Source organism: Lepisosteus platostomus, chromosome 10 (genome assembly GCF_059453375.1).
Source record: "Lepisosteus platostomus isolate fLepPlt1 chromosome 10, fLepPlt1.hap1, whole genome shotgun sequence".
Taxonomy (NCBI): Eukaryota; Metazoa; Chordata; class Actinopteri; order Semionotiformes; family Lepisosteidae; genus Lepisosteus; species Lepisosteus platostomus.
Window position 1 is genome coordinate 25,739,662 of NC_142620.1, and position 13,478 is coordinate 25,753,139.

The window sequence follows — 13,478 nt, forward strand, 5'->3', positions numbered from 1 at the left end:
CATTCACCAAATCAGGCAACTAATCTTGGACAAGTTCCTAGTCGAGAGACCAGTGGTGGAAGTGTAGAATAAAAGCATTGTGAAAATATAGTGAAAATATCCTGTGTCCTCACAATCTGTTAACAATAACTTTTGTACTGTATAATAGACTGTTGACCACCTACAGTAAATCAATCATGTTAAGCAGTATCAATCCAACTCTAAAATATTTTTTACATAAATACAGTATATACAGTACTATGTGCATTCTGTACTACCAAGAGCTGAATGTAAATTAGGAATAAATAGCTAGCTGTCATTGAAGGCAACCAAGTCATGAATATGGTAATTGCCAGAAGTTAACCCACCTACTGTATTAAGGTCCCTAACTTTGGGCCTGACTGATCAAATTACAAGTGATCACTTTCAAACTAGGGTTGCAGAATATGCACGTATGAAATAATATTATTTTCCTTATAATTCTTTTTATTTATTTTTATGTATTTATTTTTTACCTATATCAGTTGCGCAAAAGAAATTCCTAACCACTGCAATGGGGCAGTGCGATGGCTCTGTGGTTAAGAATCTGCACCTGTGACTGGAAGGTTGCCAGTTTGTATCCCGCGGCCGGCAGAGGAACCCTACTCCGTTGGGCCCCTGAGCAAGACCCTTAACCCCAACTGCTCAAGGGGTGCCGTACAAATGGCTGACCTTGCGCTCTGACCCCAAGCTTCCCTCTCTGTCTGTGTGTCAAATGGAGAGTAAGTTGGGGTATGCAAAAAGACAAATTCCTAATACAAGAAATTGTATATGGACAATAAAGTGATCTCTCTCTCTTATAGCTTATACTAATACTTTTAAATTGTTGCTTTAAAAGTTGAATGGCCCATTGAAACTAATCTTCACTTTTCTGAAAAGGATTTGACCCTAAATATTAATGTCAAACATTGTTCTTAATGCAGGCAAAACTGACATCACTAAAGGATAAGTCTACATCTGCTGAAACAGTTTCTTAAGCTGTTATTTTTTCAGCTTAATTAAAAAGTGAAATCTTAAATTCATCAGAATATTCTGTTGAAGATGTTTTACGGCTTTCAATTAATCCTACGTGTATAGGGGCATGTCACTGATGTATCAGGTAGAAATATTATTGCTATATTCCAATTTGGAATCTCAGCTAAAAATGACTATCACTACACAAAATGAGGAAATGCAGATAGTCTCTATCAACCTGTTAACTTGATGAATCACTGAAATGTTGTCCATGCTTCAACCTTCACAGCAATGTCCGGGAGGTTTAATGCCAATTGCACTGGAGCAACATCCCTTTCTGGTATCACCACAAACCTAAAGTAACCCGGGAAGCTACAGGGATTTATTTTTTCTGGAAGCCAAAAGATCCAATGTCAGTTAATCTAAATCTTCTGTCCATGGAGGTGCTGATCACCACTACATCCAGATATTAGGAGGAGCCCAATCTATTGGCTAATGATGTAACACAGGCACAAATATCCAACAATTGGATCATAGAGCTTAACCTGCACATGTAGACAATATTTTTTAACTTTCTTTTGTGCTACTCAGTAGCATCATCTTGCCATATAAACAAGGAGTTCGAAATCCCCTATGTGGATTGAGCCAAGGTGCACACTGCCAGTACATTGATGGGGCTTGCGGGGGAATTCAAAATCCTGGAAGGAAAGAATTAATGTTTGAACTTTATTTATATAAGAGCTGGAGGTTACATCAGTGCCATTACTTAAAGGTTGTCTTATCTCTTTAACATTAGTTTCCAAATGATCAATTTACCATCTTGTTTCCCACACAAGAAATATTTACATCACCAGGACTAGAATGAGTATACAGAATTAACATCAGTTTTCAATAAAGCATGTTTTTTGTATGGTTGTTTTTTTTTGTAGTTTATGTTCAGAGAGGAGGAGAAGAAAACACTTTTCAAGGACAACTAAATTTCCCTTGGGTGATAGATTTGTTCAAATTAGGTTGTATAAGCACTTTGGAACAAAAATACAGAATCTTTTAAAATAGAACAAAATACACTAACTGATAAGATGAAAGGAAGCTGGAAATAAAAAGTAACAAAAGAGCTATGGGGCTTTCATCCTATGAGTTTTATTAAAAGCTTTTCATATGTTAGAAATAAGAGGTTTCAATAAGAGTAAACCATTCAACACTTCTAACCCACTTGGTAGTAACTAATTAATTCAAGGATCTCTTTCTTAAAAGAAGTCGGGGTATGCTCTTGCTCCATGCTCCCACAAAGCTTTGCATAAAAGTGCCTCTTTTTCTTGGTTTTAATTGTTTCTGGATGTTCCTCCATGTTTACTGTGTCCTCATCTCTGCAGATCCCAGACTCCATCATATCCCGCGGTGTCCAAGTACTGCCCCGGGACACAGCCTCTCTTAGCACCACCCCCTCAGAGTCTCCTCGGGCCCAGGCCACTTCACGTCTCTCCACCGCCTCGTGCCCCACACCAAAAGTAAGTGCTCTGCCCTGCGGCTGCTTGTTGTGCTGTGACATTACATCATAACCGCACGACAGATGCTTCCAGCTTGTGAGGGTTTTGGAACGTGGGAGAATGCTGGGTGTCATCAGAGAAATTAATGAGTTACAAACAGCAGAGCTCAGATGCACTTCATTCTATACCAGTCACTAGTAGCAGAGGTCCTGGAGTTCAAGACTGGTACAATTCCAAAATTTGTCTCATTGGCTTTGATGAATGGTCTCAGAAATAAGGACCTGGCCTCAACTATAAGGACCTTGTCTTTTTCTTAAATCACAATCACTGAGCTTTTCTCACTGTATCACTGAGGGGTTTAAGTGGATTTTTTGTTTTATCTCAAATGTTCAATACATGAAGTCAACAGATAACTACCACTTTTTCTGTTTTTCAGAATACAACAATTCAATTTTGATTTTTATTAATTTTACAGTATAAATATATTTAAATTGACTTACAGTATAAGTAATTTTCAGTTTTCACTTTACATCATTAGAGAACTGAGATGCAATAAAAAGAACAGCTCAAATGGAGGAATTGGCATATGATTCTAATTCCTTTTCCTAAACTATTCTGAAGTGTGAATCAGGAAAAAAAATGATTTTTGGAAAATACGGTATGTTAGTGGTTATTTTTTATCGCCTCATCTACCATGATAACATCTTCATCCCATGTGTTTTAATTGAGTAACATTGCCTGTTATGTATTAGTAATAGTTCAGTCTCATGATCTCCTATATGCGCCTTAGACTAGCAACATCTTCTGCAGCTAAAATTCTAGACATCTTATTTTGTTGCTCTAAAACAAAGAGATTTTGAAAGAGATTTTGTGCGGTATTAATTGACAAAACATAAACACAGTTGCCCATATTATCCAGCAGGAGGTTTCTAGTATTTGTTCATAGATTCATTGATTTTTTACAAAGAAAAATAATCCACATTAATATATCTGCACACTGCCTTTACATATACTGTATGTGGGGCCCAACAGATTTAAACTACTATACAACTGATTTACAAACCTTTCCTTCTTCACTCTATACTTAAAATAATTAGTTCAAACATTCCTAAGTGGATATTTCAACAGCTTTGTGAAGCTACTAAACCTCATGGATTTTCATTTCTCACATTATTGAGGAGTTTCTCTTCCTACATTACATTTCTTCCATTTGCTTCTTTTCAGCAGTCTCATTAGGAAGTGAATTTCCTGATTGTCGTGGCTCAGTATTAGTATCAGTATGTGTTTAGCTAATACATGTAAAGGCATTTCCAATTAGTAAGTGTTTACTGTAGCTTTAACTGTTTTGCTTTATCATATACAGTAGATATTTTTTCCTATTTCATTTTTATACCCAAAATTATATTTAGGTTGTAGACCACAGATTTACACAATGTGAAGCAAATATCATCATAAAGCATACACCCAGGTAATAGCATAATCAATTGGTGTCTTTGTGGTTACCATTATTTTACAGTTCTGTGCAAAGGGATACTACACCCTGTAACTACAATACAAGCCAGCTAAAAATGATGCAGTCACATTATCACAACTCTCAAACTTTTACATGAGGCTCACTGAGCTCATGAGGCTCAGTCTTTTCCTGGTTATAATCTCAATGTAATTTTCTTGCAAATATTTATCTGAAACCTTAACTCAAATACCTTAATCTACACATAAGTGTATTTCAGTCATAAAACTCTTTTATAGATAAAATTCATATTACTTTATTATAACTTGCATTTCAGCTGTGTATTTCCACAGCAGTTTCCTCTTATAGTACAGTACCTGCATTTCTCAGGGTTTATTAACTGCAGTTATTTTCAGCCTTGTTGCTGAGTTGCTTGTATATCTAAGATTGTTTTTGGAGAGACAGGAGAAGGTTGAAGACATGAGATGTTTTTAAGTAGCCCTTTTGCAAATTACTGATTTGGGCTGGAAAGTCAGGGGACAGATCTGAGGAACAGGATATTTTTAACTTGCCAATTAATTTGAGCCTTTAGCAAGAGTTGATGTCTTTGAAGACAAGTAGAACATGTAAGAAGTATTAGTCACTGCATTTTAGTATACTGCTGTACAAACACATTAGTATTTAAAGCGAATGGCAGGTCACGTTTCCAGTTTATGTCTGTATTTTCTGTTAAATTATATTGTTTTAATTATATAGCACATACTGTAGATGACATCTGGCTGATCAATTCATAAGGTCAATAAAACACTGTAATATACTGAACACGCAAAAGCAAGATCAGCCTCTGTCAAGACACGCAAAAATTAAAGGGATAAGAGAACTCATGTAACCATTTGACAGTACTGTTATGGTGGCACATTGAATCATCTTTGTTCTGCTGTACTTTTGTGTAGATCTGAGTGCTGCAAAACTCCGTAAACCTTTCCATTCACTACAAAGGTAAAGGAAAACATCTTTATAGTCTTCCTGAAACAAACTGAGATCACACTGTGCTTTAAAATCACCAGACAACTATTAGAATTGGAAGTAATAGCATGAGTAGTGTTAAATGTCCATTTGTAAACGATGTCTCTTTTACTGTTCCAGTTTGGAGCTGAGAGCTTTCCATCACCTGCTTGGGAGTGTTGCTTTATCCAAATGGTCACCTGCTGATATCACTTTCTCTATACCTGAGTATTTATTACCTAACTGCTGGAAGACCCCAGTGTCTGCTGGCTTCTGCTCTCAATTGCTCTCAATTCATTTTAGTGGTTTTCAATTTATAAGTTGTATAATTCATTTTATTCACAGAATTTAGAGAACTTGTAGTTCATTCTGTTGTATAAATGAAGGGTGGAATGGTAATGCAGGGGTTAACATTGCTGTCTCACAGCAATGGGACTCTGGGTTCAGTTCTGGACCCGGGGTTCTAACTGTGTAGAGTTTCCTTAAGCCCATGTTCATCTGGGTTTCCTTCGGGTGCTCTCATTTCCTCCCACAGTCCAAAAACATGCTGGTGGGTTAATTGGCTTTGGGAAACTTGGCCCTAGTGTGAGTGTGTGCATGTCTGTGTGTCCTGCTTTTCATTTCATTCCTTGCCAAGACTCTGACACCCCCATGATCCTGAACTAGATGAAGCAGTTAGAAAATGGATGGATGTACAGCATTACTGAAATATGATTTAAAAGGTTAAATTCACTATTATCCTTCACTCACTGATTTAAATTTTCAAGGCTTTTCTGTGTTATGTTGTTGCTTATATTGTATTGTTTCTGTCACTTAAAACAAAAAGTAATCACAAAATAATTTAATTAGAGCTTCATTAAGTGATTTTGAGCTAATACCAGGTTTTTAAGTAAATAGGTTTTCAGGTCCATTTTAGGTCAAATAAAAGCAGATAATAAAAGTTCTGAACTTCAGCAGAGCAAGAGGGAAAAGATGGGCACAAGAGGAAAAAGAACTAGTTATCAGATTAATCTGTACTCAAGTGAAGTTCACTGTCACTAATTATCATTTTATCATTAGCCAGCTGTGTCCATGACTGGCAGAGCACTGACAGGGACAGGGCTGGGATTACCCAGCTAGAGCTCTCTCGGGTCTCAGTGACATTGATGAGAAACCCTCTGCAACACCACTTTCTGCCGTCTCTCCTTCCAGGCACCTTATAACTCCCCACATGTAAAAGATAACTGATAAAGGAGCCCTGTGCATTGCATGAGTCACTGCTGTGAGCGGGGATGTAAAGTAACATTTGGCAATTCCAAACTTAGTGGGTATAAAGAAAAATACAAGATGTTTTTGAAAGAAACAATATGAATAATATCTTACAACAAATGTTGTCTACACCAAAGAAGAATCCAAATTTCTCCCTGAGCCATGAAGCTGTGTGTAGTAATGCTTCTGGAGAATATGTTGGAAAACCATGTGTTTAAATCTGCCTGTCGGCAAATAAAAGAACAGAAGCATCACTTGATTTATGTCCAAATGTGACTAATAATGTCACATTTCATTGTATTGCCAATTATCTAACATAATTTTAAACTATATTATTCAAGGCTGTAGTGGTTGCACTAAACCCTGAGGAGGATCCTATATGTTAAGTGTCATCAAAATGTGCAAAGAAGACATATCGAAGAAGTTGAAAGTATTCAGCTCACTAGGTCACTAGTTTGTGGAAGCATAGTTGGTTGTAATTAGTGCAATCTGTATTTCTGTTACCTGTGGCATATAATTGTAATGTTATTAAGTGTTGTGTCCAGTCCCCTATGAGTAAGACTTGGAAAAAATAATTGATATATACAGTGTTCAAACTGTCACATCTTGTCTGTGATATACTGTAGAGAGCAAGACCTGGCGTTATTGCTGAAACTCAAATCAGAAATGATAAAACAGGTCATATAGCCCTCAGTCTAGATGAAACAATCTGAATGTGAATACAAAATAAAAAATAAACCAAGTTTTTGCATTATCCAGAATCTAGTATCCCTCCAACCAAAAGGGACACCATTCAAAGCATCACTTGATTTATGTCCATATGTGTTACTGTGACTTATAGCAGTGGAGTAATTGTATTCTAGTAGTAATAACTAATACAATGTCTGAATTCAAGACAAAAAATAGCTTTTTGTTTTTAGTAACAATTACTTTTATTTTTTTTCTAAAAAAATGTTAAATGTTAAAATCACCATTGTCATTATTACCAAATGAGCAATTAGTTTGCATGTACATTGAAATAAAAGCTATAAGTGTGAAAAGCAATTTGTTTCCATAAATACATATTATATTGTTCAACAGCAGTCCTGGCTTCTACTGGTAATTATTAATCAAATGGTGCTCTTAACAGAATGGGGGTTCTTATCCCACAGTATGTCTCAGTTTTATTTTAGACTGTCTATGTCTGGCCTACCTACAGTAGATGATTCCCACTCCTTTTTGAAAGCCAGGTAGTTCATTCCCACTTTTACTACAGTATGTATCAGTCTGTCCATCTGTCTCTGTTATCTTTCTATTTATATGTAATGATTTGCAGAAGTATTTATCAACTACTAATAATGTCACATTTCATTGTATTGCCAATGATCTAACATAATTTTAAACTATATTATTCAAAGCTGTAGTGGTTGCACTAAACCCTGAGCAGGATCCTAGATGTTAAGTGTCATCAAAATGTGCAAAGAAGACATATCGAAGAAGTTGAAAGTATTCTGCTCACTAGGTCACTAGTTTGTGGAAGCATAGTTGGTTGTAATTAGTGCAATCTGTATTTCTGGATAGGTCTCTAACATCTTTGCACAGTGGGATGGTGTAAGTTTTGATCATTCAAAATTTGACCAAATTGCCTCAGATTCTTGGGGGAAATTGCTAACATTTAACCTCACCTATACATTTTCTTTGGATCCAAGTCATGACTTTGAATGTTCTAGCCAAGGACATTCATTCATTTCATGTCAGTCCACATCAGTGTGTGTTTGGATTTGTGTTTCAAGTCATTGTCGAATGTGCATTTCATTCCCATTTAGGATCTTTGGCTGACTGGTGTGGCAGTATTTTGCTCAATCTAATTCTCCCTCAATCTTGACAAACTCCAGTCCCTGCTAAAGAGAAGCATCCCTATTACATGATAGTGCCACTACCTTGTTTCATAGTTGGAATGGGTTTGATTGGGTGATCTGCTGTGTTGGGCTTCACCATATGTAAAACTTGACATTTAGACCAAAAAGTTCAGTTTTAGTCTTGTCTGATCAAAAAACCTTCTGTCATATATCTATAATACATCTCTTCTGAGATTTGTAGTAAGATGAGACCTTTTCAGCAATTATTTATTTCTTTCCAAATATAGCTTTATATAGAGACTGACTTATTGGTAATGTGTGATCACAGAGTTGCAAGGCCATTGTTGGCTCCAGTGTGACATCCTCAACCAGTTTTCTGCATTCCCAACTGCTCAGTTCCGAAGGTGAGCTGATCTTTGTCACGGATGTCAGAAGGGACGAACCGTAGAACGGCAGGAGAGCGAAAAGACCCTATGCATAGCGGTGAGACGGGGATTAGCCCTGGCTCAGCTGTTCAGGGAATGCCGTATCGAAACCTATGCTCTCAGGTAGCAGACGTGGTGGCGACCTGGTGCTAGGCGGGTTTCAGGACATCCGAACGTCAATGCTGAGCACCGGCAGAATGAAAGACCCGGAAATATATAGCCCCAGAGAGAGAGAAACACCGGAAGGACAGCAAAGAACTGGAAATGAGAGACAGGACGGAGAAGGAGCGCAATCTTGTTAGAATCCAGTTGGTGTGATACATCCTCCACTTCTTAATGATGGACTTCACTAGGCTAAGAGAGATAATCAGTGTATCTGAAATTGTTTTGTACTCTGCTCCTCTTCCTTCTATCTCTTCACTTCATCACTGAATCATTTCAATCTCCTTGGCCTTCATTTTTGCTTATTTAAATAACTATAGGTTTCAGCTTGGATGTTTTTTATACACATGAGTGATTTTCAAGTTCTGTAGTACAATTTTGATTAGGCAGAAGCTATTTCACTGATTTTGTGACCTTTCAGTCACCTCATTTGCACCTTAGTTGACGTAGGGCTACAGTTGCAAATTAGTTGAATATTTATGCAACTGAGAGTTTTTCTTTTAATCTTATTTATCTAATTTTCTTACAGTAAATGTCCACAGAATTCTTCAGAAAACATTAATGGAATGATTTTTGTCATTGGACTTCCTTCCAGAAGAACTTGGCTTCAATTAATGCAGCTTTATCTTTCTGGCTTCGTCTAGCACACAGACTGTCTCACTGTGACAGTTTTGAGAGCTGATTTGCGTGGCCACTGTAAAGCACACAAACAGTCTGTTGTCTGTAATTTGTTTGTTTTTTTACTTCATTGATGAATACACGGTCCAGGTCTAATTTGCTGAACAATAAGAGAATTGTTTTCACCTGGCATTTGGAAGATGTGTGTTTTGAAAAACCCTCTCAAAGATGCACATTGCACATTGCATCTTCCTGATCAAACTCACACTGCTCTTCCCATTATAGTTAATAGTTAAGGTTAAATCTACAATAACTTAAATTTATATACAATATTTATCCTCACATACTGTAACATCTAAATTTATCAAGACAGTTTAGTTTAATATTGAGTCATGAAGTAGAGGTGTTAACATTCAGAGCAGATTAGAAGAATATACTGTACACTGATAGTTTTTTTAGATGAGTGCAAAACTAATTGTTTTTGCCATGCTTTGAACTGATTTTGTGATTATTTCTAATCCAAGTGTTGTCATGCAGAAAAGATAAAAAGTGCTCACCACTGTGGGTTTTTAGTGATGTCTGAATCAACACTGTGATAGGAATTTAAGAGACATGAGAGATCAGCGAGGGCTACTATTCTGCTTTTCACCACCAAGTCAAAATCTAAAATACTCTAAATTAATTCCCAAAAAGCTTTCAGGTTCACTGGATTGGATTACTTTTCTATTCTTTAATCCTAAATCTTTTTAATTGTGTGGCTGAACTTCATATTTAATTGGTTTTCAAAAGGTGTGTAATAATATAATGTTTTCTCAGTATTGCATACCTTCTGATACGCCCTATTGTCCCTTGCTGAAGGGGTGTAACCAAGTCATTTGGTTGATTATATTTGAACTGGCAAAGGTTTGTAATGTTCTGAAAGGTAGAGAACAAAAACCTTTGCTAAAGAAATAATAAACACTATGTTTCCGCTGTGGAGCCATCTTCATGTTTAAGGGATGAAGAAAAGTAGAAAATAAATAAGGCATAGGATAACAAAAGTCAGAGTAGATGAGAAGGGGCAGGGAGCAGGGGGAATAGGGCATAAAGCAGGAGAGAAGTAAACTAAGGGAGAACAGGAGGAGGTGCAGGAAGCCAAAATCTGCAAATGAATAGAGAGGATTTAGAAGGAGTGGGGGAAGGGGGAAGGTGTGATCCTAGTTTCATTATAATTTTGGTTATGGATGTCTTTGATTTTGAGTTCCGGAAATCTTGTATGAGGATGCAGATGGAGAGAACAAAAGAATTGTGACCATGTGATGTAAAATGGCAGACTACTATTAGTTTGGAGAGATCTTTGAACCTTATAGTTCTGACATGTTTCCAAAAAAGTCTGCCAGTCATCTTCCTATATCACCAGTGTAAATGGCTGAGCATTTGATGTCATCTGGGTGACACAGAATTGTCTGGACGGGCCTGGAATGTGTGTTGTATTGGTTATACATGTTTATTTGCAGGTGTTGAAAGGGAAAGTACCTGGTCTAAATAGTAGCTGTGGGTGGTTAAGGGAGCTGTGAATAAGAAGGTCACACAGATTATTTTTTCTCTTTTGAAAGAAAAACAAATCCAGCAGCTGTGGAGTGATTTGGGGATGTAGACCAATGTAATTTACTCGCACCCATGCTGTCTGCATTTCAAGGTGTTTTCATATAGAGAACTCCGGTGGCTTTGGAGCCTTACAATATATCAGTTATCCTTTTATGGTTGTTTCAGGAACATTTTGTTTAGACTACTTTATATCATGTCAACTGAAGAAGCTGATCATTTTTTTTTAAAAAGGCCCATCTAAAGAATCTTTTTTGCCCATTTTAAGCTCATACCTTGTTTTTTGCCATATACTGTTTAATATCGTACAGAAATCCTACACCCTAATTGTTACTCTTCCATAATCCATATTTTTAACACTTCAGCCCAGCTTCTGCCAAGGTAGCTCTTGGACATCACTAAAGACCCAACAGTACCCATGCAATGGGGGGAGGACTCGGCTCTGGATCTCAACTGATCCAAGTTGCAGTTTTTCTGTTTCCTTGACTTCTCTGTAGAGGCAATGGACCTAGATATAAAACAGATGTGAGCTCCATTTGCTCATTCCTCCTTTAGCTGCAGCTCTGTGCTAATAGTAGGAAAAGGCATCACTAAGTATACAGTATATGCCATCTGCTAGGTGCACTGAATATGAAGGTATTTTGTGTGTTTTTTTAGCATAAGTAAGCCCACTGTCCAGTGCTTCTATGAGAGCATGTGCTTGTTGGTGGTAGTATTTCCAGGACAGACTCTCTCTGCTCCACTGAAGTACCAATAGGCTACAACCACTCTAGCATGAGGGATGTGTTCTCACTTCTACAGAGGCATTGGGAGCACATTGTCCCTAGAACTCCCAGCTTCCCAGTCTCAGGTCTGTTTAATTCTCTTTGATGTAACAAAATCTCAACAATGTTTTCTTTGGGTTAGGGTTGCTTTTGGTCTGATTGGCAGTGGCATTGTGGGATTTAAGCAATTAAAGCAATTACATTTCTTTTTTTTGTAAAGGCTTCCACACATATACACACATGTAGATTCCATTGATGCATGATTCAGATCTGTGCAGCATATTCCAAAATTAGCTCCTGGTGATGCTTGCTCGCCCCCTCCTCTCTCTCTCCCTCCCTCCCTCCTTCACTCTCCCTCTCTTCCTCTCTCTCTCTCAGAGTGTCTGTGTGTGTGTTAGTGTGTGCGTGGGAGAGTTAATCCATTTCAGAATCAAGATAACCATGGTAAGTAATTTCTTCATTTTTATGTGCTTGTTGTATTTTGCAACTGCAAAATAGAAATAGTTTATAAAAAAGTGTTGTTATTTTGTCAGTCAGGGCAGGGCACGCATGTACAGTACTCCTCCACTGTGATTCTAACACTAGCCAGTGTAAAAGATTAAGAATGCATGACAGACTGCAAGCATTGGGCTTAGATTAAATGGGCAATCCACAGTGTGGCAGGCACAAGACTTGAGAGTTCTGGCTGCAGCCAGATTTGAGCCCTTCGCGGATATCATATGTAAAGTTATAAAGTGACTGTTTCTCCATCACCACCAAGAACCACAGGCCAGCCCTTCACTTTCTGACATCCTGCTTGTTCTGAAAGAGACTAACTTTTCTTGCTCGACGACTCCCGCTCATCTCAGGGATTTACTGCTCTCTCACTACCTGTGGGCCTAATTGCCATTCTGAAAACTGTCTTTTGTAATGAAATTTGATCTGTTGGGGAAGGCAAAAGGCTGACATTACAAGTACAGTGGAGCAACTCATGTGTAAATGGTAACAGTGATTGTAACTGATTGAAACAGCTTGCGATACTGTCGTAGAAAAAAATTGATAAAATGGTCCCATTTATTATGGACTGCATTTAATGTAAACTGCCACAAGGACCATAGAGCATGATTCGTTGGTCCTGGATAATTGGCTTGTAGCTTGAATCTGTAGCCAGAATTCTACCACAAAACAGGCTCAGCTGAATCAAGAGGGCTGTAAGTATGATAACAGGCACTTGTGCAGTTCTGACCATATTATGAACAAAAGGAGACAGTTCAAATAATTGATTTCCGTTTCAAAGAATTTATTTTGAAATTAAGATACAGCTGATATTTTGTTACAGAATTATAAATCTTTTTGCTTAAAACTATTATTGATCTTAGTTTACTTTTGTACTTTTATATGTTGGGTTTTAAGTCAGATTCCTACTGAATATTTTGATATGCAATATTGAGACCATTGTGCTGCATAATGCAATATTGAGCATTATTCTCTTCATCAAAGCCCATCTGCAGTGTGTGTTTTTACAAGGGTAAAATAATTAATCAGATTACCAAGGGGAAAGTAGCACAAAATTAAACTTATATTTCTTTCTAATGTGGAAATAATATTCATTAATGATAAATCTTGCGCATATTATATTGCAATAATAGACATTTAAATAATTTTGGATTTTAAAAAAATGTTAAGGTTTTGATGGTTTCTGTTTACTTAAAGTATAAGCAAAATTCTCCATTCCCTGTATTTCTCTATACACACAGTAACTTTTGTTATGTTTTGTCCACCAAATAATTCCTGGATGGTTTAAGGAATGTCAGTCTCTCATCAAAATAAATTGTAGTATCATCACTTGAAAATTAGAAGTGTATGTCTTAATACTGTTTCTTTTTTATTTTTTATTGTGAGATTACTTGTATTTGTTTAAGAAGTGCATGGGGTATGTTAAATAG

The 13,478-nt window shown here is 37.0% G+C and overlaps 1 protein-coding gene across 11 annotated transcripts in view; it reads left to right on the forward strand.

Annotated features, from left to right (window-relative positions):
- LOC148653629 (gephyrin) overlaps window positions 1-13,478 on the forward strand; it is a 502,682-nt gene that overhangs the window by 389,484 nt on the left and 99,720 nt on the right. For all 11 annotated transcript variants that reach the window (XM_088648883.1, XM_088648886.1, XM_088648885.1 and 8 more), the window contains exon 8: window positions 2,346-2,480. In XM_088648883.1, the coding sequence (XP_088505009.1) occupies window positions 2,346-2,480 (135 nt within the window). The remainder of the gene's footprint in view (window positions 1-2,345; window positions 2,481-13,478) is intronic.